The sequence below is a fragment of the Sinocyclocheilus rhinocerous genome, unplaced genomic scaffold (genome assembly GCF_001515625.1).
Source record: "Sinocyclocheilus rhinocerous isolate Xijiao unplaced genomic scaffold, SAMN03320098_v1.1 scaffold395, whole genome shotgun sequence".
NCBI classification, from domain to species: domain Eukaryota; kingdom Metazoa; phylum Chordata; class Actinopteri; order Cypriniformes; family Cyprinidae; genus Sinocyclocheilus; species Sinocyclocheilus rhinocerous.
The window spans coordinates 1,427,820-1,454,831 of record NW_015660890.1 but is presented as its reverse complement, the minus strand read 5'-3'; the positions used below and the strand labels follow the sequence as shown (position 1 = coordinate 1,454,831).

Below are 27,012 nucleotides of genomic sequence, written 5' to 3'. Positions count from 1 at the left end.
GAGAGAGAGAGAGAGAGAGATGAAAGTTGCGTGTATGCGCGTCTGTGCGTTTCTCTTTTTAGAGTCAGTTTACTTCAAAAACAGCGTTTTTTTATTAATAAAAGTCGTGGGGCAGCATTGACAAGTTTATTTGCTCCTGGATGTGTGAGCTGCGCAATATCTGATGTGTGTGTTTGTGTCAGTAAGCAGCACATTAATATAGAATGGTAATTAAAGGCTCTAATGCACACACCACCACACCAGTATAGGCGTGTGTATTGTAGGAGCTAGACGACGTATGATGACATGTGACGTATAGTAGTGGTGTCCCAATTCTTAGGGGAATATTTTCACCCCTACCCTTTGACACTTTGTTTCAAGGGACAAGGGGAAGGGGTAGGTGGAGAGGTAGGGGAAGGGGAAGGGGTATAAAATAGAATTGGGATTGGGCCTATGTCTTAAGTGAACATAAACATCAGGGAGAAAATCGGATTTGTGTCAGATATTGGACCTGTGCATTAAGTCTTAAAGTGACAGCAGCCTAATATACCTGCTGCTGTTTGTGTCATTTAATGTTAATCAAAAAACCACACAATAAACACAATGTCTAACTTTAAAAAGCATAATATTTTATATTAAATTTATACAGGTAAGTTTTTGTTGCCGTTGTTGTTTTTTTTTTTTTCATTTTATGTGGTATTTCTTATTTCTGGTAGACAAATAGAGCTTGAGGTTTCCAGTAAGGTCCATTTCATTTGTGTCTTTATTCTATTGTATTTATTTGTCCTATTGCTTGTAATTATTAAAAATTGTAATTAAGTAATTAAAAATTGTGATATAAGATTTTGGTCATATCACCCACTCGTAGTGAGGACATACCTGGCACTGGCTGAAAAGGTATGGATGTTTTTTCCCAGCAGTCTGTTTGGGGGTCAACCACTGCAGTGCTGTAGCACTAGGAGATGTCTCATATTCGATCTCCACAATCACATGTTGCCCACTGAAACACACACAGATCATTTAAATACAAGTTGGGAACAATGAGGAAAAACTTTGCATTGAAATTAACAGGACTGTCAAAGCTGACTTCAGATTATTTAAAGTGCCCCTATTATGGGTAATGAAAGGTTCATATTTTGGTTTTGGGAGTCCCCAACAAAAGGTTGACATGCATGCAAGGTCAAAAAACACTTTCATTGTCTTATAATATGCATTTATTTTTACCGTACTTGCTCAACGACTCCCAAACGATTCGCTCAACGATTCATTTTTCCAAACCCCTCCTTTGCATGACGCTAATCTGCGGTGATTGGTCTCATTTTCATTTCATCATGCCTGTGTAATTCCTGATAAAGCAGAGTTTGTGAGCGCAGTGCTGCTTTGTGTACAGCGTTACTGGGGAAACCGCTATATTTGTCGCTCCAAAAGCGCACCTAGTGGCAAAGAATGAATTTGCATTTTCATTCAGACCAACACGGAAAGACCAACAAGTAGGCGGGAAATATGATAATATTTCATCATGTTGATCTGCATGAAAGGTAATTTTCAAAAATCCATAATAGGGGCACTTTAAAGCAATTAAAAACTAAGTCGATTACAAAGCCGCAGGAGAGTTTCTGCTGGCAAATTGCAAATAATAATAATAAATCTATTATATTTTATTTAGATTTCTTTCCTTATAAGAAGTATTAAATTAACAAAAAAAATTATAGTAATTAAAAGAGGAATAGTTCACCCAACAAGGAAATTTTTCGCTGGAGAAAGCAATATTATGGATAGAAGAAACAACCAGAAACAACAGGCTTGAAGTTAAACACGGCATGATGATAGATTTGTTTTTTACAAACACACATCTTTTCACTTCACAAGACGTTAATTGATGAACTGGAGTTGTGTGGATTACTGTAATGTTTTTATCAGCTGTTTGGACTCTCATTCTGACGGCACCCATTCACTGCAGAGGATCCATTGGTGAGCAAGTGATGTAATGCTAAATTTCTCCAAATCTGTTCTGATGAAGAAACAAACTCATCTAGAGAGCGAGTAAATTTTCACCTAATTCCTTTTTCATTTTTGGGTGAACTATTCCTTTAAACTGAATGCATTAAATTAAATGATTGCATTTTTGTATTAATATAATATAATTTGCATAATTAATAAGAAATTAAATATTAATTATACAATAATTAATTTTTTTTTCCTTTGAGGAACTTTGTCAGATTTAGCTCACTGGTGATAACTTTGTTCGCAAAGCATAGCATGCATTTGCATGCATGTTTCACGGTGCATTTATCTTGGCAGTGAATCACAGAACAGAAATAACCTAAATGTTAGAAGTAGAAAAACAAACTGCTATCTCTTAGTACAGAACAAGTTTGTGACAGTACCGTGAGAGTTCAAAAGGCAGAGTGATCTCTAGTGGGGATCCCTTAAATTTATGCTTAGTCCCCAGTGCAAACTGCGCAGCCTGGCCATTTGCAGAAACCTTAAAGATCTTCAAGTCCTTTGAGTCCAGTGTCTAGAAAGAAGGATCGAAAGTGAGAGAGAGAAAGATAAGATATAAATAAAACAATATATACCTAAATCTGTTAGAAAAATAGATATAATAACACAAACTGTCCATTTACGGTCTATGGTTTACGGTTGCAAACTTCATGTTTAAATAGGCGTGACTTTTGATATTTAATAGTAGGTATTTTATGGTTGATGACCATCGTATTATTATTACTTGATGTCACATCTTGTCAAAACAATTAATGGAAATCCATGTTTGGTATGTTTGTTTTCACTTCACACCTCTGAAATGCAAACTGCATAGCAGTTATGCAAGCTTAGATTTATCTGAAATCTTCTGACAAGATGCACCTGTACAACAAGCTCAGGTAAAAGTCCATCAATGTGATCTGGGCGGTCTTGAAATCAAAGTTCAGGTCAAGTGCAGTAAACCAGGTACACAGTACGTGACTAATAAACCTCATTAATGATGAGATACATTTTACATTATTGACAATATGACAAGCAAAGCATACGCACATGCATTTGCAAACGCAGATGGTTGAATAAATGTATCAAATGTATAAACAACACACTTTGAATGCGATTACATGTCATCAGGTTACGCTGCGGATATAATTACTGTATCAAGTTCAAGTAAATATGTAACCCAGTCCTGCTGAAACTACTGTTACTGTAAGACGAGCATATTTTACATGCATAGCTAAATTAAAAATTTTTTTTATTAAATAGTATTAGCTAGTGGTAGTGTTCTTTTTCAAGAAACAATCCATTACATTCTAGTACTTAATACAAATGAACCAAAGCAATAATAACGATGTAAAAGCATACAGCACACTGCATGTTATGCACACATAGGTGTGTATGTGAGGTGTAGTGATTAAGTCAAGCAAACAAAATGACAGCTTTGATGAACCAAATGAAAACTGTACCAGAGAAGAGAATTTATCCTCCAGAACTTCCACAGTCAGGGCGACTTTTCCTTTGAGCACGTGCCTGTCAAAGTCAACATGGTAAATGAGATTTAAGTGCTTGGTAGCGCACTTGGAGAGAGAGGAGAAAGAACTGGGGTCTGACACAGGAGTCATGGTCGAGACAGAGAACATCCCGCTCGCGCTGCGAATGGATTTTAACCCACACACAGTCACGTGACATCGGCCGGGTGAACGGCATCATGGGAGTTGTAGTTTATTTTCTTCTCAGCGACAACCATGGCGAGAACGATGAACTACTGTCCTCTAGTGGCTGAGGGTGTTCATACAACTCAAATGTGACCCTGGACCACAAAACCAGTCATAAGTAGCACGGGTATATTTGTAGCAATAGACAACAATACATTGTATGGGTCAAAATTATAGATTTTTCTTTTATGCCAAAAATCATTAGGATATTAAGTAAAGATCATGTTCCATGAAGATATTTTGTAAATTTCCTACCGTAAATATATCAAAACTTAATTTTTTTATTAGTAATATGCATTGCTAAGAACTTGATTTTGACAACTTCAAAGGCAATTTTCTCTATATTTTTATTTGTATTTATTTTTTTTATTTTTTTTGCACCCTCAGATTCCAGATTTTCAAATAGCTGTATCTAGACCAAATATTGTCCTACCCTAACAAACCATACATCAATGGAAAACGTATTTATTCAACTTTCAGATGATGTATAAATCTCAGTTTTAAAAAATTGACCCTCATGACTGGTTTTGTGGTTCATGGTAACAAATTTAAAAAAAAAAGCTTGATGCCTGCCATTCCCGTTGAACCCATATGATGGATAAATTACGGCACGCAAATCATTTTTAACCATAAAAAAGACATAAAAATACATACAATTTAACTTAAGTTCTTCAGAGAGAGAGAGAGAGAGAGAGAGAGAGAGAGACAGAGAGAGAGAGAGAGAGAGTCAAAAAAGAACGAAAGAAAGAAAGAAAGAAAGAAAGAAAGAAAGAAAGAATCAAACGGACCATTGAGATTTTTGCACTGTGACATTATTGTAATGCACATAGGCTACTCTCATGATTGTAATAGAATACAGTAACGCGAAAATTAAATCATATAATATTTAAAGTACAACGTAGGCCTATTTATGCAATTTTCCCCCTGCCTTTAATTGCATGTTAATTTAATAAAAATGTTTTATATAATTTTATAATAATTTTTTTGCGATATCATAATAACCCTTCTATTATTATTATTATTATTATTTCAACATGAATTGTAACTGTTAAAGATTGACAGTCAGTTCTTGTAAAGACGTTCACAGGCGCTTGTTGTAATGTCTTCACCCTCCACTAGATGGCGGAAAATGAACAGACATTTTAAATACAGGGCTATTACTGAGATCATAATTGTTTTCATATGCCCCTTAAAATGTCAAGTGTGTGAACATCTCAAGTGGACAGATTCAGGCCTATTCATGAATATCAGCCAGTCAGTTATTACATAAACAACATTTGAATTTAAAGAAGAGGTTTAAGAGACTGGTCAATTGTGTGTGTGTGTGTGTGTGTGTGTGTGTGTGTATAGGATCCGGCTTCCTGTCAGTGGATATCCCTCCAGGAATCGTAAGATGGTTCCACCCCCCTGTGGAGCCCCATGCCACTCATTTACTAAGAGAGAGATTTATTTGTAGTAGCTACAGAAATAGATACAGGCCTACGTTTTATTATTTGAGAGGCATTTTATATGTTAATATCACTTGTTTATTTGCACTGCTGTTACTTGTATTTGCATTGCACATGTCTACAGTCTTTTGATATGCCAAAAAAGCATACTTGACACGTATTTATTTATTTATTTATTTATTCAGTCATTTACTCATTTATTCAATTATATAATTAAGTATTATATTTTTATTATTTTTTAAATGTGTATATTTGTGGGGAAATAACATTGTAATATTTTCAAAGCACTTTTAACAAGGCTGGCAAGGCAAGTAACCCATTTACCGTTCTGAACCCGCAATCATATTCTCAGTACAAATTAAAAGGTATTAATTTAGCTTGCAATGCCACAATGTAAATTATTAACTTTTTTACAAATTACAACACATTTTTCTGTCTAACAGAATGTTTAAAATCCTTTAAAAATGTACAAAATTCACCATTTCAAAAGGAAAATCCACCAATTTCACAGAATGACCTATTTATTCTCTTTAAAAAAAAAATTCCACATTTTTTTGTTCTCCCTGATTTAATAAAGTTATGAGGACATTTTCTAGCAACTTGATCCCCAAACGTCAGAATCAGACACACACACACACGCACTCACACACACATATACAAAATGTGTGTAGAGGAAGGAACACGGCTCCTCCCGGCGGGTCCCGGATAGGAAGAGGGTGACGTCAGTGCGCTCCGCTCGCAGCAGATTCAGATTACAGTATACTGCGTGCGCGTGCGCGGGTGTGTGCTTGTGTTCTTGAACGTCGGATGGTGGCTGGAGGAGGAAAAGCGTGTTTACACAGACGGGCCGAGCGCCTGGGGAATAGCGCACGGCGAGAGGAAGTGAGCCGGCTCGCTGTCTGCCTGCACCAACTTCCTGCTCAGAGAGAGAGAGAGAAAGAGAGAGCGAAAACAGTCGGGATCCCATTACAGTCCGACTGAGAGCTGCCGAGACGGCCGACAGCATGGAAAAACAGCGCATTATACGGAATTCTTCTTAATAAAGCGAAAAAGGACCCCAATAAGCCTGACCATTACGCACAGGTATGTGAATAATCCATCCATGCTATTCGAACGTTTTATGCATGTTTTTAAATGTGTAATTACTTAATAATAACACTGAAAGGAAGAAACCTTCCAAAGTACACGACTGAAACTTGATATCCCCAAAAAAGAATGAACGTATACAAACGACGGAGCTGTTTGAAATGTTCAGAAGTGATGTTTGAGACTTAAATGTGTACAGTTATAAAGTAATTAGTGTTTAAACACGAATAGATCTATTTTAGCAATAACAGACACAGAAGACAATTCAAGTGTCCACCGTTCCCGTTACTTACGCGCAATATACGCACCGTTTACGCACGGCTGAGGAAAGTTTGAATACCTGTTGAGCTCACGATTTCGTGATGTATATTTCAAAGATTTTGTTGGTTGTACATTCGAAAGCAGGGCTGCTAGAAAAAGCTGAAATTTGGTTCCTGGCGCTTTAAACGCACTAGTAGAGTTTCTGGTTTGTCTGGAAACAGCAGCAGACTAATTGCCATGCGCTTCCGGATTGAAACTGGCAGCAGACAGCATCTTGAAAATGAGTCATTGGGGCAAACAAAGAAACTTCAGTTCAGCCCTAGAGCTGATGTTACTCCTGTACTATGCTGGGGGTTATTTAAAATGATTGGAGGAGATCAATGTTTGTGAGCCCAAAATGTGTTTGGAGACTTACTGTAAGTCATACATGTATGGACTTCAGATAGCAGATGATGCTAGTGTTTCCTCAGATCTAAACCAAGATGTCCCCAAGTTCACCACAAGTGTCCTAGCATAGCAACCAGGTGTAGTTTGTCAAGTTCATGTTCAACTCTGACAACAATGGTCTTCATTTTAAACTACTGTATTATCATTTAGAATGAATGTTTTGCTTTTAAAGCATGCTTGTGCCATCTTTCTTTAAATCTAATGCCACTTTGGATGCCATTTCCTTCTGTTTTGAAGTTTTGGACACACTGCATGTAAAGTCTACAGTCACGTTCCTTCTATCTACTTCCTGTATGGTTAGATGTGTTGGATACATTTGCAATTATGCCGGTTTTGGCATCTTACATAGACATTATTTCAAACACAAGACATTTAAAAAGCTCAGTGGTAAAACAAATAAACAATCAAATGTGAGTAGTAGGATTATTATTTGCCATTTCAGTATTTTGTAGCCTTAATAGTACTGTATTTGCCCTGAAATGGGTTAAAAGAGGAACCATCATTTTGATTAAACAGCCAGTTAGATTCAAACAGTTTAATCAAAAGAGTAAAATGCAGTGAAATCTAGTTTCATGTAATCAAGGAATGCTTTCCAAGCCCTTTTTGTCTATTATATCTATATTTTTGTGCCATAATATTTCTGTACTTTCCATGAAATTGCTTAAAAGACGAACCATCATTTCAGCCATCAACAGCCAACCTGATAAAAAAAAAAAAAAAAAGTTTAATGCAAGCATTCCAAAATCTAGTTTAAAGTATAAGGAATGTTTTCCTTTTTGATATTTTGCTACTAAAAGCTATGATATTTTAAAGTGTCCCCACTCTTTCTGAAGCCACTATATGGACACAGACGTTCTCGGATCTGTCTGCGTAATTTCAAGAGCTGCAGCTCTCTCTGGAGAAATGTGGTCGTGGAGAGAAGTCCTTCACGGCTCTCTTTTCTCCCTCTCTTCAGCAGGAGCTCCCTGAATTTTCCACTGCAGTCTGTGTGCGCAGGAAGAGCGCACATTTAGTCATGGCGAAGTAATGTCTGCGCACACCAACTAATCTCATTACGAGTTTCCGCTGGCGCTACAGTGGAGAGGTTTGTGAGCGCGACAGCAAGTTTGGTGTTTAAAAGCTGTCTAGGGGCCATTCAAAACACTGGGCTTGGGGTTTTGGGTCCAAACTGTCCCTGCGTGTCTGTTGCATGAGTCTTGAAGGGTGTGATCGTGTCACTTTACGCTGGAGAGAGTCTGGAGTGCATCTTCTCACCTGAAAGATTCTCCTCTTTCCCCTTTTATATGACACCGTTATAGATAAATCAAAGAAGCAAATAAGTATCTGAGTAGATTTTAAAGTTCAGAATCAGATAATTTATTGGAGAAAATAATAAATCTTTTCCGCTGTACTTACTTCACAACAAATTTTTTCAGTTATTTTCTACAAAGTAAACTCAGAAATTGAGAGTTTTTCTGAGGCAAATAAACATTTAAAGTGGTAAAACAGTTTATTTTCTTACTGATGCTTAGGCTTAGATGGTATCTGTAGACTTTTTTCACATTTCCTGCACTATTTGGGGAAAAAAACATGGTTAAACAGAACTTAAGAGTACTACTCTTATTGTTAAAATATTTAATAAACAAACATGATTGATTGACAAGCGGATGTTGAGAGACAGAATCCCCGAGGACCTACTGATGCCATCTAACTGTGATGGTGCGCAGGTTTTCTTGGTGTTTTCCATTGGCATTTTTTGAAAACAAGCTCCAATAGAGTTTCTCACCTGTGGCAATCCGAGAAAAAAAAGTTCAGCTGTACACTGAAAAATGACTCGAAAAGCGAAATTTTTAGTAGTACATTTTGACCGTATAAAATTAAGTAAAATCTACTTTGTAAAATAATATTAAATACGTATATCTAAAATTCATATATATCTGCAACTTGCAATTGTAGTTGTATTTAAAATAGTAAAACTAAATAACATTTAAATTAATAATGAATATACATGAACACTGATCATTTTTTGGAAACTAACTACAACTAGCTCAATTTTTGGTACACAAAACACAATTATGGTGGGTAATTTTTGAGCAGTAGAAAATTAACTCAAAACGCAAAACAAGAATATAACAGCAAAATTAACAAAAGTGCAAATAAAACTGGCAAATAGTGCAAAAACATGACCTTAATTATTCATTCCCCAATGCATTATGGGAACAGTGCCTTGTAAATGTAGGTAGTTTTATTAAATGTTATACTTTTTAAAATCTATTGCAAAGTTTTCTACTTTGAAACGAATATGAGACACCGTTATAGATAAATCAAAGAAGCAAATAAGTATCTGAGTAGATTTTAAAGTTCAGAATCAGATAATTTATTGGAGAAAATAATAAATCTTTTCCGCTGTACTTACTTCACAACAAATTTTTTCAGTTATTTTCTACAAAGTAAACTCAGAAATTGAGAGTTTTTCTGAGGCAAATAAACATTTAAAGTGGTAAAACAGTTTATTTTCTTACTGATGCTTAGGCTTAGATGGTATCTGTAGACTTTTTTCACATTTCCTGCACTATTTGGGGAAAAAAAACATGGTTAAACAGAACTTAAGAGTACTACTCTTATTGTTAAAATATTTAATAAACAAACATGATTGATTGACAAGCGGATGTTGAGAGACAGAATCCCCGAGGACCTACTGATGCCATCTAACTGTAAAAACTATGAAATAAACTTCACTTATTTCATCCCAAATTTCATGCAGTGTGTTAAAACATCTTTAAACCCAATGACCATGAAGCTGATGCATGCCAGACAACGGCAGAAGAACAGAGCCAATGCAGCGCTATGTTCGAGTGTGTCTTTTTGTTTAGCGCACACTGTCTTTTATTTATTTGTGTCTTAGAAAATCCTGGCTAAGTGTTCAGACTTGGCTTCTGCACAGTTTATGTCATTGCTCATATTGAAAGATAAAAAAAGAGACTTTGCATGTACAGTTTTTTTTTCTCCATTTTTCCCCTCTTGTGATAATCTAACAATGAATTTTACAGCCACGTTCCGTGCAGAAACCTCTCCAAACTGCCAAGAGCTTTTGAAATCAGCTCGCTCTGTTTATTCCCTTTGATTAGGGCAGTAAATCTGGGTATCAGTGAGTCCGTTGATCATGGTGTCACACAAAGCATGTCTGTCTTTAGATGTCCATATGGGCTAGAGGTTTGTGCCAGCATGAAAAGAGAAGAGGAAGCCTCCCATTTGTGCCTTGTGTCCGTGTGGTCCCCGTGTTCCCGTGTTTGCTCCCCGCAGCAGGAATTCCTACCTTTCAGTTCAGGATTGGCATTCCCAGGAAGACGCCCTTCAAAGGAGAATTGGAGGAAGTCCTGATATAGACAGTTTTACGGTCGTTTAATGCAGATGCTCTGCTCAGAGGATGCTGGAGCAGGAAATGGTTTTATTTCACTTCTTTGGGGGTTTGGAAAAAAGTAACTGGGTATGTGGCGTACGGCGAGCTTTCATGTTCTGCCCAAGAGCTAAGTATGAGATGTGACTGTAAATTGCTACATGAGTATGTATAATGAGATCTGTGTCACATATGTAGAAGAGTATTCAATGAGCATGTGTGTGTGTGAGAAAGCACATAATACTTCCTGATAAATATCTGTAGCCTGTATTGGCAGCATTTTCTGAGCACTTCCTCCTTTGTCACCACAGGTTTGGCCGAATCTTGCTGTTTGTGTCTCTTTACACTCCCTCTGGCTGATATTCCAACCAAAAGCATCTGAAAAGACAAAAATGAAAGTCGTGCACACCAAATTATGAAGCAGAAAGTCAACATGAAATCAAAATCTTAATACATGTTCCAGCTTATCCACTGATTGTTATTCCAAAGTGAAAAAAATGTACTTATTTTCTTAAAATATTTACTAATTTTCCAACCATTTTTCACAATTCAGTTGATTTCTGATGGATAATCAAGTGTTTTATGTACAAATGTTACATTACTACATTAAAATGTAATAACATTTTTATTTTCGTATTTTCTTAAAACATTTATTCATTTTGCAAACATTTTTCACAACATTGATTCCCGGTGAATAAAATCTAAAAGTTTTATTCAGAAATGTCTATTCATCAAAATGTAATAAACTTTTACTTTTCTAATTTTTTCGTGGTTAAAGTTAACCTTTTCGACATGTTTCCGTGTTGTTGTTGCTCAGCAGTAGCATGGACGCGATGTTATCTGGGGGTTTGGCAAAAGGAGAGTGGGACGGTGGGCGGTGCTCGGGGTGGTGACTGAAGGCGGTGACTGTATAGTTCTGACATCAACTTTTTACGGAAGTCACAACGGTTCGTGAAAAATCACAGCTACTTTATGCAGGCTGTGTGCAGTTTACTGTGGACTGACTGTTTTGAAACTTATATGGTAGTTAAATAGCCCCTAGACCTCAGTTATCGTGAAAAAAGCCAGGAAATTTCAGTTTTGACAATATGGGACCTTTAAAATATTTACTCATTTTCCAACCATTTTTCACAATTAAATTGCCTCCTGAAGGATAAAATCAAGTGTTTTATTTAAATATGTCACATTACCAAATCAAAACGAAAAAACAAACAAAACAAAATCTTTACTAAATCTTACTATTAAAACTTTAGGTTTTATTATTTTCTTACAATATTTACTCATTTTTCATGATCCAGTTGATTCCCAATGGATAAAACCAAGTGTTTTATTAGAAAACACATCACTTTACTACATCAAAAAATATAATAACTTTTATTTTTTTTATTTTTAAATATTTTTTATATTATGTTATATTACATTATATTATATTTACTCATTTTGCAACCATTTTTCATAATCCTACTGATTCCCAATGACATTATTTGGAAATACATCACATTACAGAAGCATAATGTGTCACGAACACCATTTCATGTTGACTTCAAGTGTTTTAGGTTTGATTTTAGCCTGTCCTGTTAGAGTTTAGGGTCGTTTGCTCCTTTCGGCTCATTATTTGTTCAGTCCCTTGATGACTTCCAGAGCCGGCAGTTTGATGAGCGAAAACCAGGGTGAAAGTTTATGCTTGTGTCTTTGTCAAAAATATTACAAAAACTTTCCCAAAATAAGGCCGTCTGCAACCAGGGAGTTTCACATGGCCAATAAAACATGCTCCGTGTCAGAGCTATCCACACGTGTGAGTCATCCAGCCTTGTTTCTCCATCTACCACTCCGTCTCGTTCGTTCCCTCCATCCGTCTCGGGAGAGCGTTGGCTCAGACAGCAGGAAGGCTGCAGTAAACGCCAGCCCGCCCTGTTTGACTGACTTACAGTTACCAAAGGGCATGATGTAACGCTAGTTAAAACTGAGGAGTGTGTTCAAACACACACACACATTTGACAGCTTTGAATTAGAGTCAAACTGGTTTCCTCATGTCTATTGAACGCCTCTCAGACCTCAACCTGAGGTCCTTTACTGTTCCTCCACCCAGGGCTTCCTGGTGTCCTGCATCCCAACACTCAACACCATCCCCTCAACTTCAGTTTGTTTATACACCAGTTATCCACTGAAAATAAGCAGAAACTCTGTGCTACAACATATTAAGTATATGCATGTTTCTTAAAGGGATAGTTTACCTAAAAATTAAAAGTCTGTGGTCGTTCATGAGCCATCATGATGTTCCAAAGCCGCTTCATTTTCTCTGTTCTGAAACACAAAAGGAGAAATTTTGAACAATGTTCATGTTGCTCTTTTTCATACAATGAAAACATGCACATATTGAAATGTGTGCTTTTATGTGATCTTAGAAGACTTGATAGTGCACAAATCATATTGGATTACTTTTATAATTTTATGGTGCTTTATTTATTTGTTTGTTTGTAAGCAACTTATCTATTCTTATTTATTTATTTATTTGTTTGTTAATATGTTATAATCTAAAGTGATTTTCATGATTTTTCATCATTAAAAAATAGATAATTAAGTTATTAAACATTTTAATTATTTATATTTAAATGAAAGATTTAATAACTGCACTTGAGAAAACATTTCTAGAAATATTAAGTAGCAAGTGTACTGAAAATACTTATTTCTAATTTTATATATACCCACAGCGCCAGAATATAAAGAGCACTTTTAACCATTTTGTGCTCTGAAACCCATTCACAAAAACTAGACGATCTATCAGTCTTTATCTTCAACATGGGCGGCCATGGTATATAAAGATTAAGTATGTGTGTCTGTGCATGTTGGACTAATTTTGGCAGTATTAAAGTCTGATAATAACGGTTTGGGTGATGTTCAAGGATTATGCAGCAGATCAATTTAAAGGGAAGTGTTTGACTTCATGTTTTTTATTACTGTTATTCTGGATCAGCCGGTATTTTGATCAAATGGAACTCAGATATAGCGACACTATAATGTTACTGACCCCAAACATTTGAATGGTAGTGTAAATGACAGAACTGAATTTTCATTTTTGGGTGACCTATACCTTTAAGAATTCCCCCCTTAACCCACTTATCTCTGGTCACTCTAATCTATGTTCCTAAACAGGGTCTTGCGGATAAACTCCATGTTTACCCTGTTAGTAATCTCTGTTCACCAGTGGGTGTATTTGCCTGCCTTTGAGCGGACACCTCTGTCCCAGAGAGTTCAGCAGCACGGTCGATGCTGGAACATGTTGCTTATTTGCAATTCATTCCCGTGTCAGTCTTTCTGGCTGATAGCTCTTTGTTGTTTATGAGCCTGTGCGTTAATGTACAACAGAACAGGAAATGCTTGCAGAGTTTGTGGGAGGGCACTCAGGAATTACTTTTTTGTTCATGCGAGAGATGAAGAGTGCAGAGGGAAAAGGGGAAATTAAAGGAAGACGATGAATTCAGGAGCGTTCTTTAATGTGGCCGCGTTTGTATGGCTGATGCTCTGGCCTCTCCCTTTTCACCACTTCCTGTTCAAAACCTGCATGAATATGGTTAAAGGAAGTTTTTTTTTTTTTACGAATGCAGTAAAGCTGGGAAGGATGTCTGTCGGGTAAAATAGTTACGAATTGCCATTTGAGTGTATTGTAATCCTTTTTCTTTTGCAGAACATCATAAAGAAGGTGATTGGCCAGAAGTTTGTATACAAGTTCGTCTCGTTCCCTGATATTCTGAAGATGGATCCCCAAGTGGTGGAGCTCGGTCGGGACAGGGGTCACGTCGCAGGGGGCATCATGTTGCAGGAGGTGGAATCAGATTGCGGCGAGGGGGAGGAGTCTCCAAAGCTGTCGCTGTCATCGCTGAGAAGCCCCACCTGCAGGAACGAGTATCTCCACTCTGGTCTGTACTCGTCCTTTACAGTCAGTTCCCTCCAAAGCCCGCCTCCACTGCTGCGTCCAATCAAAGTCGAGAAGCAGCGAGGGGGCGAAAGAGGGGAGGAGGGACAAACGGTGATTCGCTTTGTCACTAATCGATCAGAAAAGGTCGTTCCCCTGGCTTCCTCGCCGCCACCTGCATCCGCGGAGGTCTTCTTTGCTTCAAAAACCTCCCCTTGTTCATCCTGTAGTCCCTCCCCTTCTCATAGCCCTGTCTACACGCTGCGGCCGGAGCGCAGCCCGGAGGCTCGCATAGACGAATCAGAGCAGAGCGCTCAGCCTCTAAATTTATCATCCGGCCACAGGGAGCGAGCCCAGAATCGGGCCACGCCCCCCGAGAGGAGGACCGGTAGCAACGGACTGCCTCCCAAAGCTCGGAAACCCAAAGGGCTGGAAATCTCCGCCCCTTCCATACTGCTTTCAGGAAGTGACTTGGGCTCCATCGCCCTCAACAGCCCAGCACTGCCCTCAGGGTCACTTACACCAGCCTTTTTCACTGCACAGGTATTAAACTATGTCACATGTACATTTACATTTTCACATGTATATTTATGTCACGCATACATCTGTTTCCTAATGATCAAAGCAAAGGATTTTTCTAAAATATAGAAAGAATACATGGTGCCTTCTTTTGGCTAATAGCAAATAACCCCAGACTGCATAGCGACAAGCTCAGTCAAAGAGAAATAAATGTCAAATACATTTCATTCAATACCAAAAATTACTGATAAAGAAAAAATGTGCTATTTTACACAACATTTGTGTGCTATATGTAATTTTATACTACTGTATTAGAATACAGTGTAGTTAGCTTAGCAACATGCTAATGTAAAGCTGTATTTAATTGACAGTGAACAGCTAAACTAAGCATAGCCAAAAGCTAAAATAAATGTCAAAATGCTTACATTTAACATAATATCATACATTATTGATCAATATTGTTCAAATTTAAATAAAAAATGACATTTTAGACAATATTTTTATGCTATGCTCATTAGAATATTGTGTAGTTAGCTTAGCAACATGCTAATGTAAAGTTCTATTGGATTCATTTGTGAGAAGGCAAGGCAGCTTTGTTTTTAACAAATAGGTAATATTGGTCTGATTATGTTAGTGTTGACCAGGCTAATTTTATCATTCTCATACATTAGAATTGTACTTATTACAAAAGTATTAACAAAAACAGTTTAGTCTAAGTAAAAATTTACTTTATTCCAATATGCTATAGTACAATATAAATGCAGTGTACTTTTATAAATTTTTATGGCAGCGTATCATGTTGTTAGCTTAGCAAGAAGCACATTTTGCACTAGTATTTAGTTGCTGCCTGTGTAGAGCTTTCGGATTAGGTTTCATTTCGTTGTAGGAAGCTTTCAGGTTTTGGAACTGAGCTATAAATGAACACAAAAACATCCTCTCCGGCACTGTTTATAAGCGTTCAACAGGTAACAAATAGACAGGACACACACCTATACTGGTAATATAGCTACTCTATGAGACGTTTCGGTCTTTACTGGGTGTGTAGGGAGAAATGCGTGGCAGGCAGACGGGTTTTTAAAAAGAGGTAGAGTGAGACAGAAAGAGGAAAAAGACAGACAGAATGGCATAACCGAGAGAAAAGAGAGACCTGTAAGTAAAGCCATATGTCTGTAATCTCACACACTACAGCATAGTGACACAGGACAGAGAAAAACTGAGCGAGAACGAGAAATTGATTTCACATGCTGCCCTATAGCCACAACCTGGTGATCCAAAGTCCATGACCCATGGGAAGCTACATGCTTGTGTGGATTTTTCTCCCACTTTCTCTCTTAAAGGGACAGGTCACCCAAAAATTAACTTTGTCATCGTTTACTTACACTCATGTTGTTCTAAACATGTATGACTTAGTTTTGATGCAAACGCAAGCGCATGTATACGCTGTTTGATAGATTGCATGAACACAGACGTTTCATCCTTGTCCAGTGTTTGCGCTATTTCTCTCCGAACGTTTTACACAGTTAAACTAGAGTTTCCAATATCTGTTAACCCCATTTGTCATCGCAGGTGTCTATAGGGGCTTTCGCACCGGAGGAACCTTTTCATAGTTCCTAGAACTATTGGCGAAAGTTCCCGCTTTTTGGCGTGTTCGCACTGCAAGAACTAGGAACCTATTTAGTTCTAGGAACTCCATTTGGGGGAACTAAATTAGCTCCTATAATAGAGTAGGGTCTAAAACAGTTCTATAGGAACTATAATTGACGCAGTGTACACTGATAGGCCAAACGCATACGAAACACTGACTACCCAGCATTTTTAAAAAGCCATTTAAAAATATTTACTCCACGAACATGGAAAACCACGATAACGGTATTTACCTGTTGTCTGCGGCATTGTGTTCTTTTCTTTTCCGAGTTCCTAGAACTATGCAGTGTGAAAGTCCCTTATTGTTGTGGCCATCACCAGTACTTTTTTGTTGTTGTAATATTCACTTGTTTTTTTGACTGTAAACAACGGGTTATGGAGTGTTGTCACCTTGTGGTCAAACTAATTAGTGTAAAAACAATACAAGGCGCATGTGCGAGCTGAGCATACAAAGTATGCACTGTTAGAAATATCTAAAAAATTATACCCTAGCCTAGAGTAACTGAAGTATACTTTAGTAAAATACAAGTTAAGCTGCTCGAGTTCTCAAGGGGACGTTTTTCTGTCTTAATTATCAGCCTGTTCCTATAGACCTTAGTTAGGATAACGCCATATTTAATTTTTGACAGGAATGAAAACGAGGCTGTGAGGGATAGAAGTACAATGGTTTTTACTGTTATTTAACAGCATACTGACTGTCCAGCCGATGAAACGTATTTTTGAAATAACCTTTCACCAGACAAAAACTCTTTTGAAATTTGGCGAGAATTACGAAATCTAGGACCTTCATTGACTGTGTGTCATTGTAAAGACTGTAATGGTGTGTGCACACCAAAAGCAAATTTAATTATTCGTGCGAGTAGATTACATATAAAGTCAAAGCAAAGACGTGAATTTGCACCGGGCACCGTGAATTATGTGAATTGGGCAATGCGATTGCCACGAACGCGCAATATATGCTTCAATCGCATCTTCTGCGCAAGTTGAAAAATTTCAATCAAGCGAGCGAAAAATTCACAAGATGCATTGTTGTAACAAGACAATCAGCGAAGAGCTTATTGACAAGTCCAGTTTGACATGTCCGGTTGTATCAGAAAATGGAGAAGAGCATTATGGGATGATTTTATTCACGTGATTACAACAAAAAACATCCCGCGAGTAATCTAGAGTGATAACGCGATGAGAATATTCGCTTCGTGTTCGGTGTGTACACACCATAAGTCTATCCATCACATCCCCATTTACATTCAATATTGCATCTAACTTGACTAAGTTCCATTTTATGACGTCAGAAAGTTTGAAATATAGTGCACAAGCCGTATGGACTAATTTAATGGTGCCTTTTTGGAGCAGTGTTGCCAAGTCCGCGGTTTTCCCACGGAATTGGGCTACGTTAACATTGTTGTCGCGGGTTGTTTTTCATGTCCGCGGGTTTAAGCGACCCCAATAACGTGATATTTAGCCCCTAAAATGCTAATTTTACCAGGGGAGCCCCATCAAAAAAAAAAAAAGAGTGTATTTTACCCCCCAGAACACAATTGGGCTAGTTTTGAGTAGCAATTAGGCAGGTTTTGTACCTGGCAACCCTGTTTTGGAGTTCAACAGTCCCCGGTCACCTTCGTAAAATTGAAATTGGGACAACTGTCCACAGAAGACAAGTTAAACAGATTTTGAATGACATGAGTTTGAGCACATGACGGAAGTTTAATTGGGGGTGAACTGTTGCTTTAAACATACTGAAACATCTACAACAGACAGACAGTTATTTCATAACACGAGATTGAGCAAAATGCTCCATCCGCTTGGACAGATAAAACAAGCGTCAACTATGTCCAGGACAGTCGTCCTGCTGCTTACAGGCATTGCATTTGTGCTACATACCCTTGACGCTCCAAATTTGTCCTGTTCAGGTGAAAAAATCTGGGAAGATTTTTTTAAAGGGGTTCTCAGACTACTTGTGCATGACAGGCTTCACATGCTATCGCCTGCAAACTGACGCAAAGACGTGTCTGGACATGCAGACTCTTTCCAAAGTTTCAAAAAGACACTGGGATTTCATGATCCATGACTTCAGTGACTAATGCAAATAACATCTCATGTTCCCGTTCCCCCCTTTCACAATACCCCCCCTACTCCTCTCTCTCTCTTCAGACTCCGTCTGGTTTGCTGTTGACACCCAGTCCTCTCCTGTCCTCCATTCATTTCTGGAGCAGCCTGAGTCCCGTAGCCCCTCTCAGCCCAGCCAGGCTACAGGGCCACGGGTCACTCTTTCAGGTACGCACAAAACATTCTCAAACCTATAAAAAGAGGAATCTGAATGTGAGGATGCGTTTTCGCAGTGACATTCGAGTGTTTTAGAAACTGATTCGCTTGTCTGTTTTGGGAGCGTGTTTGTGTTTGGTGTCATGTTTCAGCTTTCATGTGAGCGAGAGGGGAAATCCTGTGGATACTTCCTGTTCTGGCCCGGGGGAGAGTGAGTGTGTAGGGAGGTGTGTGTGTGTGTGTGAGCGAACAAAAAAGACAGAACGCAAACTGTATATTTATGCTCATCTCGCTTTTTGAGGGGAGGGTCCAGTCTTTACTGTAAACATCGCTAGCCAGCAGGAAACCATTAAGGTAACCACAAGCGACTGCTTGGCTCCGCCTTTACAGGAATAGTGACAGTTCGTGATGTGCACTTTTACTACCGCACACACACACAGACGTACACTCACTCCCCCACTCTCACTTCCTCCCTGGGCGGCCGTAGTGGGAGATTTCTGGTTGGTCACATGATTGTCGTTCCTGCCGTTTTTGGCTGCAGTGGAAAACTTTTGTGGCACGTCTGGCTTTTTTTCTTTCACAGTGCAATTCTGCTTTGGGTTTTTTTTTGTTGATTTTCTATACCTGTAAAACATATACCAGGAAAAATAGATGCTTTTGAGATGTTTTTGAGTCAATCCGGAAAATGAATTTACTGGTGTGTGTGTGTATTACGGTTTGGAAATAAACTACAGATGTTTCCTCTTTGCATTGGATATGGGGGGAAAACAGCTTCCTGTTAAAAAAGGGAGGGGGTGATAACTGAAAAAGACTCTGTGTCTGTGTGTATAGTCAGCTCTCACATGACAGGAAGTTCCTCTCCTAGCGCTACCGTGATGGACTACAAGCGTGTTTGTTTTGTGAACCACAAAGACAGGGTGTTTTGTTTTGTTTTGTTTTTTCCTCACAGAGGTGTATTATGGAGATATTTACAGAAACTGTTAAGAAATGCCCAGGTATTCTTTCAAAAATCAAAAGTAGTAAATTAAATGGCTTTATTTTTCTTTGTTCTTTTTTGAAGCCCAATTTTAAGTACACTTTATGGTGGCATTTGTTGTACTGAATTCAATTTATGGTATTTTTAGAAATGAAAGAATAAGGTAAATAATTTAATCATTTAATAAAACATTCATTTCTGTATTACAGGAATAAGATTTCTGGGGAAAATGTCCTGAAAATGTCATCACAATACCAAAATCAGTCCTACAGGCTTATTTATTTATTTGTTTGTATCTTTATTAGGTTAAAATAAAATAAACGTTTAAACATAATATAATAATTAAAATAACAATACTGCTACTAATAGTAATAATAGCACATATAAAGACATGTCCATTTCACCTGAAAATCAAAAATAAACTAAATAAATAAATATATAAACAATATAACCAATAAATAAATAAATAGTAAAAATAATAATAATAATAAATGAAATGCAGGTAGTATTTAACCTCAAAATCTAAATTAATTAAATAAATAAAAGGTAATAATAATACATTTAACAAAAATGTATCAAAAAATCAACAACAAAAACAAAGATATAATAATAATAATAATTATTATTATTAAATATTATTTATAAAATAGAATTGATATCCTATTAAATAATACCTGGACATTTCTTGATAAAATTTAACCATTAAGATGTGTGAACTATTATTTGATCCGGTTAATTTACTGTTAGATGACATTTCCTGATACAATCATTTTCAGGAAATGTCCCCCCCACTATAAGGCATTTGCTGTATAGTTAGTAAACATAGTATATTAAGACATTGTGATTCAGTATGTGTAGCATTACCTCAATGTCCTGTTTGCTTTCTGACTCTCACAGTTCCCGACCCTGCTGAATGGGCCGCTCCCAGTACCCCTCCCCAACCTGGACTCCTCTTCATCATCCTCCTCCTCCTCCTCTCTCCTCCTCTCCTCCAGCGCCCAGAAATCCTGATTTCTGGACACTCCACATATTCCCTCCCCAGAATCATACCTTTGCTCTCACACTAAGAAGGAATTATGGACCTTCATGTCATTTTTGAGCCAGACTGCACTTCACCCTCTTGTGGCCACCTACACCTATAGCACCCTTAAGTTCTGTTGAATTTTGGACCAGCAAACTGTGTGTTTTCTTCTTTAACTCAGGCTGCAATCCAAACAGCTCACCAAAATTCCTCCGCAAGCTCTTAAAATAGGGAATTATGATGAGGTAATGCCAAAGAACATGAAGTGTTCTTTTGAGAAGATGGGTGAGTCATTGGAAACAGAGCCTTAGATAATCAGTATCCTGGAGAAAGTGGCAAGTTATTCAAGTTATTTATCATAATCTCAATTTCAGATAGAAACAAACGATGCTGGACGACGTAAACACGTTTAAAACAGCGTAGACTTTCTAAAGCAAAACTTCAGCGTTCCCTACTGTTCTCCATTCCTAAGGTGCTTCAACTGGAGAGATCTCGACCAGTTCAAAAAGAAGAAATGTTTAAACCATATTAAAGGAATCTCATTAGCATTTAAGTCTCTTTTTAATCTTCCCGAGGCTGTGAACCGGGTTTCTGTTCGTTTGTTGTTTGTCTGGTATTGTATTGTATAATATTGGGTTGTATGCACTGTGCTTCAAATGTACTACCGGCTGTGCCTTTTTTGTGTAAGAATTGTGTATTTGTATTATTTTCCTGCTTAAATACGTTTTTGTAATAGACGAAATTCCATTGCAATATTGGAAAGAAAAGCTTTGTAATAGCTTTCGGATTTTTTTTCATTAATGAATTGATTTAAAAAAAAAGTGTATTCTCGTATTAATTTTATATTTTTTGCTTTTCAAGAATCAAGAAAATGTGCCTTGTGTTTTTAAAATAAAAACAAGCGTTGAATGCGACGCAACGCTCTCGCGTCTGAACGAACACCTTGCATTTGTAGATGACAGACACACACACAAATATAAAAAACAGACGACAGAGAGTTCGCTGTATGAAACAGGCCATGTTTACTTCACTGATTAAGAGAAATAAATATCTGCAGTACAAAGAGTTAAACGGTCAATTCAGCCGACAAGCTGGGACTGAGAGCGTCAGTGCTTCACGGAGGCGGAGCTTACAGGACACCACGCACTCCATGCGTCCCGTATACACACGCAATCACGCACACACTCACGCACGCACGCATCTCCAGAAACAATCGACTCCGATTTGACAATATTAATTAACATCTGTCAGTTCAAAAAAACAAAAAACAGTCATCTAAAATCTGTTTGATTTCTTCTGCGTTCTTCATGTTTATAAATGCTCGGAAAAAGAAACATTGGTCCAACGCTGCTGTCAAAAATGTTTGTTGTTGTTGTTATTACCTTTTTTCTTTTATACACAATATCGTTTTCTCTTCTGAATAAAATCAAGCACAAATGTGGGACAGTCGGACTCCAACATGCCACATTAAGATACCATTATTCACAGAAGGGTCAATATGTAACATAAAAAAAAAACAATCTCTTAATACTGTTAGTGAAACTAGCTCATCTTCATAGCCATTGCTTGCATGGAGCCTTTAAATGGCTCTGTACAGTTACAGATCTCCATTTTCACACATACAACCTCACTTTCTCGCTCTTTTACAAGCATCGCATACACTCGTAAGCTACAGAGGAGCTCTATTAATAGAAGAAACTGGTTTTGATGATGCATCAGGAGCTCTAAAGGTCAAAGAAAGAATTAAAAACACATCTGGCATACAAGCACTTAAGTTCCAATAGGATCACTCTGAATGAATGCAAAAGGAGAGATGGTCCGGTTCTCAGTTCAAAACGGTGAGGTCACAAAGTTCCTGCTGGTCCAGTGTTTGTTTTTTCCACCCTCATTTTGCAAGTCCACCTGGTCGAGATGGTCCCTGGTTCACGTGACGCGGCCTTTGAGGAACAAATCCACTTTTTTTCTTGAAATGATACGTTAAAATTGGAGGTTTTGGAATGAATGTTTTGAGTCTGTCGCTCGGTTTGAAGCGCAATCGCCATGCCAGAAAACCAAAAGCAAAGTCAAAACACTCGTATAGGCATTCCACCTCTGTAAAACCAACACAATGACAAACCGACAGCTGCGATCCCAACATTTTCTTTCAACAGAATTATAATCGTTCTTTTAAAACAAAACAAAAACGTGGGACTGATGGGTCCACGAGGGTTGCCCCGAGAGTGAGGAAGTTACGTAGAGACAGTAGTCAATTAGCAGCAAAACAACCCCTCCGTCAATAAATATATACACGTTCACACGCTCGCACACCCTAAGCATCACATAGGGGAAGGGGAAGGAGCATCCAGACGAGGGGCCGATGGGCGCTCTGGCTCAAGACTGCATGCTGGATGGCGGGACACTGGGGGGTGGTGGGGGAGACAGCGGGTTCGGCCAATCCCCTATACCACGCATGCACACGCAACAAACACCCCTCTCTCTGTGAGCAAGGGGGGACTAAGTCTGTTAGTCTATACAACACAGTCACGGAGTAAGAGCTGTCGAACTGATCCGTCAAGTGTGTGTGTGTGTGTTTGTGTGCTTGTGTGAGAGCGATGGGCAACAGTGTGAGGGAACGCAGTTTAAAACAGCATGCTCTGCCGTCTGTTCTTGCTGTTGCCTGTGAGGAGAGAGACAGAAGGATGAGAGTGAAAAGGAGCAGAGAACAAGGTGTACAAGGTTACAAAATATGTCTTATAAAGATTAATTTTAAATATTCAGTTAAGAAATGAATTCACTTTATATAGAGGAGAGAACACGGTGCACAAGGTTACAAAATCATTTTTACAAATGACATATAATTCATTAAAAATATATATTTAGTTATAAAAGTATGCTATGATGCAAATATTTTATTTATATTTTTGTTATAATTTTAAATATTTCTTTAGTTATAAAATATATTAGTAATATTACTATGGGAGAGAACAAAGTGTGGAAGGTTACAAAATAATTCAAATATTTTAAATATATAATTAATTTCAAATACATATTTAGTTATAAAATAATTTAGTTATATTATTAGAGGACAGACCACGGTGTGCAAGCAAACAAAAATAATGCTTTTTTAATTTAATTTTAAAAGGTACACTATGTAACTTTTTTTTTAAATTTACAAAACTGATATAATGAACGAGTACATCATGAATCCAAAAAGGTCCCATTATTCTTATAGTATTTTATATATAATTTAGAAAATATATTTAGTTATTACACACTAATTACATTAATATATAAGAGCACAAAGGGTTAGAGGTTAAAAAATAATGTAAAAAAAAATCATTAAAAATATTTAAAATGTTATTATATATAAAATGCATTACATTTTAGGACATTTATTTTTATTTTGTTATAAATTTAAATAATATATTTATAACAATATTTTTGAAATATTTTGAAATTTTTATTAAATATTATGAAATATAAACTATTTTATAATATTTTTTTAAATATTTAATTTATTGAAATATAACATTAATTATATATGATTTATAAACCATATTATAAATCAAAGAAATAGAAATGTCACTTATTTTACATAATATTTAACATTTATTTATTGATTCATTTTTTTTAAATAGATTTTTTTTAGAGACAATGCATTAACAAATCCATTGACAGTGCTATTAAAAGATGCTGTCATGATTTTGTTGGCATATAACACTTCTGTTAATCCACCAGGAGGTCACAGGTATCAGTTAACCTTAAACAATTTTTTTAAATAATGTATAATTAATCATTTTAAATAATTGCCCAAATCTAAACACAATCACATTAACCAACCTGTTCAATAGCTATTGGTCTACACGATCATTGCCACCTAGTGTCAGTTCCCAAAACTACTGACACAACTGACACTGACCCATACTGACTGACTACTATAAGAGTATCTGAACATAAATACATGTATAAAACAAACACGCACCTGTCTCTGGGTACGAGGAGTTCCGGTAACCGGGGTCCCTCTGAAGCTGCACTTCCTTCAGTGTAAATATGGATATGTCTGCATAAGCACAGCATATCATGAGAATGAGGACATATGAGCGATTATGTGATGTGTGTGTGTGTGTGTGTGTATAAAGACACTCACTTTCTGGCAGTGCGTGCACACGCATGCCCAGACTCTTGAAGTAGGAGTGTTTCATTGATTCATCTGCAGAGATCCTCTTCTTGGACTCATACTATGGAGAAAAAAATAAATAAAGGATGAAAGCCTTGTTAGATTGATAAAGGGTAGTTTAAGTTATCATAATTCTATAAAAGGGTTAATGGAAAATAAAAGTGTGCTAAGATAAAGAGATGGAAAATCATTTACAATTGTTTGTGTGTGTATTTAATACAATCCATTGTTCTGGCACATTCTTACCCTTAGAAAGGACAATAACAGCTCTATTCCTTCAGTATCCAACCTGTAGATGGGAAGGGAGGGAGGGAGAGAGATGTGACCATCGGCAGGTTGACAAATTAGACTGGCAAACGTAAGGAAGGAAGCAAACGGCCTCAGAAATTCCACGGGACATCCTGCTTTACTGGCACGCACATGGCTTTCTAACATACACCAGGACACACACACACACACACATTCCCACAGCAGCATCCCGCACACACACACACAGGCTTTGAGGTCATGGTCATTTGCTCTGTGTGGCAAGACAAACACACTGAAGCCACCGCACAGACACTAAGCACACAGACTCATAACAAACACACACTGCATGAAACAGCAAAGCAGCAGCTGGAGAGACACACAGATAGAGAGCAGGTACCTGGGCGCATGATTGATGAACGGCTGAGGCTTGTACTTGGGGAAGTTGTAGGATTTGAACTCTTCGATGGATGAGATGCCGGGCCAGTTGTCCTCTGTAGGTGTACCTGTTTCACACAAAGCCAAAACATCCATTCAACACTTTATACTTTAAAGCCTGTCTTCGTTTAGCACATAGCTAACATTTTCTAAACAGAGCTGATACATTTAGGATTTTACTGGACTTAAATTCGCGGATGCCTTTTGATCATGATCTTTCTGTATTTACTTCAGTATATATAAATTCTAAAATGTACAATTTCTTTTGTAATTGTGTATATTTAAATTATATTATAAAATAACATGCTAAACTTCTTAAACTCATGAATTAAAAACATGTTTATCATGGAAGAGGTGTAGTACAGTATGTATAAATTTACATTTTAAATTTACTTAATGTTAAATATTTTAAATAATTGTATAGATATTGCAAAAGAGCTAATCTCTAGCAAAAGAAATCTATGATAATGAGGAAAAAATGTAAAAGAAATTTCCATAAATGTTTATGTTCTTAAGGATTTCCACAACTTTACCACGACTTAATACAACTCTTTTTATAAATTATTTCGAGTTCTCTATTTCTAAGCAGTGGAAAGCCCACAAACTGCTTAAAATATGATTTACATTTATGCATTTAACAGATGCTTATTTAAAACAACTTGCACTACATTGAATATTTATATTTATATTTAATCAGTTCATGCTTTCCCTGGGAATCGAACCCATGACCTTGGCATTGTTAGAAGCATGCAGTACTGTTTGGGCTACAGTTTAAAAAAACTGAATATAGCTTAAAAATAGCTTAAAACCTCCTTTCCAGGTCTTTTTTCTGAGATATTTCCACACTCCAGAATGCACAGTTAAACACATCAGGTGAGTGTCAGCAGGACAGGATTTCAACTGAACTGTGGTAACCTACCATGTGATCTCACTGTTTCCATGCACAAGCGTGTGTTTGTGTGTGTGTTTGTGTGTGTGTGTGTGTGTGTGGACAGCAAGCATGGCAGCTCAGATGGTTGCAGTTTGTTTTTAAAGCAGGTGAGAAGCACTTCTGAGACTGAACACCATGACACATCTGGTGTGAGAGTGTGTGTTTAATGTCGTAATGTCTGGAGTTGAAGTGTGTGTTTCATCACACAGGCTCTGAATTGAATCATTTAGTTGGAGAGCTGGGCGTGAGTGTGTGCGTGCGTGGGTGTGTGTGTTCGCTCACCCAGTAACCTGAAGATTAGATGCAGCTCATCTTCAACGGTGGATCCTGGGAACAGCGGCCGACCTGCAGCCATTTCATAAAATATACATCCAACACCCCTGAGGCAGAGAAAGAGACAGAGAGAGGATAAGACAGAGCATACAGGACAGGACTGAATGTAAATGTGACATCACTCACCACATATCGATCTGTGTGGAGTACTCTGAGGATCCCAGTAGTACATCAGGAGGTCTGTACCATAAGGTCACCACCTCATTAGAGTATGTCTTAGTGGGAACCGACTTGGCTCGTGCCAGACCTACAAACACACAAACAAAAAACATTTATTATTA

At 37.4% G+C, this 27,012-nt stretch overlaps 3 protein-coding genes across 4 annotated transcripts in view; 1 reads left to right on the top strand and 2 right to left on the bottom strand.

The window, feature by feature from the left end:
- Positions 1–3,645, bottom strand: part of LOC107725980 (leukotriene A-4 hydrolase) — an 11,083-nt gene extending 7,438 nt beyond the window's left edge. The window contains exons 1-3 of the mRNA XM_016535416.1: positions 3,426–3,645; positions 2,367–2,497; positions 859–979 (exon numbers count right to left, since the gene is read on the bottom strand). Of these exons, the coding sequence (XP_016390902.1) occupies positions 859–979; positions 2,367–2,497; positions 3,426–3,599 (426 nt within the window). The 5' untranslated portion in view covers positions 3,600–3,645. The remainder of the gene's footprint in view (positions 1–858; positions 980–2,366; positions 2,498–3,425) is intronic.
- Positions 3,646–12,059: 8,414 nt separating this feature from the next.
- LOC107725894 (ETS domain-containing protein Elk-3-like) lies at positions 12,060–22,134 on the top strand. The gene is made up of 5 exons (XM_016535311.1): positions 12,060–12,205; positions 12,345–12,432; positions 13,978–14,748; positions 18,520–18,642; positions 20,504–22,134. The coding sequence occupies exons 1-5, from the start codon at positions 12,060–12,062 to the stop codon at positions 20,615–20,617; spliced, it is 1,242 nt and encodes a 413-aa protein (XP_016390797.1). The 3' UTR covers positions 20,618–22,134.
- cdk17 (cyclin dependent kinase 17) overlaps positions 21,990–27,012 on the bottom strand; it is a 67,411-nt gene continuing 62,388 nt past the window's right edge. For both annotated transcript variants that reach the window (XM_016535418.1, XM_016535417.1), the window contains exons 13-17: positions 25,430–25,535; positions 25,030–25,072; positions 24,754–24,844; positions 24,589–24,666; positions 21,990–23,283 (exon numbers count right to left, since the gene is read on the bottom strand). In XM_016535418.1, coding sequence (XP_016390904.1) covers positions 23,246–23,283; positions 24,589–24,666; positions 24,754–24,844; positions 25,030–25,072; positions 25,430–25,535 — 356 coding nt within the window. In that variant the 3' untranslated portion in view covers positions 21,990–23,245. The remainder of the gene's footprint in view (positions 23,284–24,588; positions 24,667–24,753; positions 24,845–25,029; positions 25,073–25,429; positions 25,536–27,012) is intronic.

What these genes read in the sequence shown, in the direction of transcription:
- LOC107725894 (XM_016535311.1), top strand. Translation starts at nt 12,060, where the DNA reads ATGCTCCGTGTCAGAGCTATCCACACGTGTGAGTCATCCAGCCTTGTT. An exon ending in AGTAAACGCCAGCCCGCCCT is followed by an intron (nt 12,206 to 12,344) that starts GTTTGACTGACT and finishes AACGCCTCTCAG; the next exon opens with ACCTCAACCTGAGGTCCTTT. An exon ending in CAGCCTTTTTCACTGCACAG is followed by an intron (nt 14,749 to 18,519) that starts GTATTAAACTAT and finishes CTCTCTCTTCAG; the next exon opens with ACTCCGTCTGGTTTGCTGTT.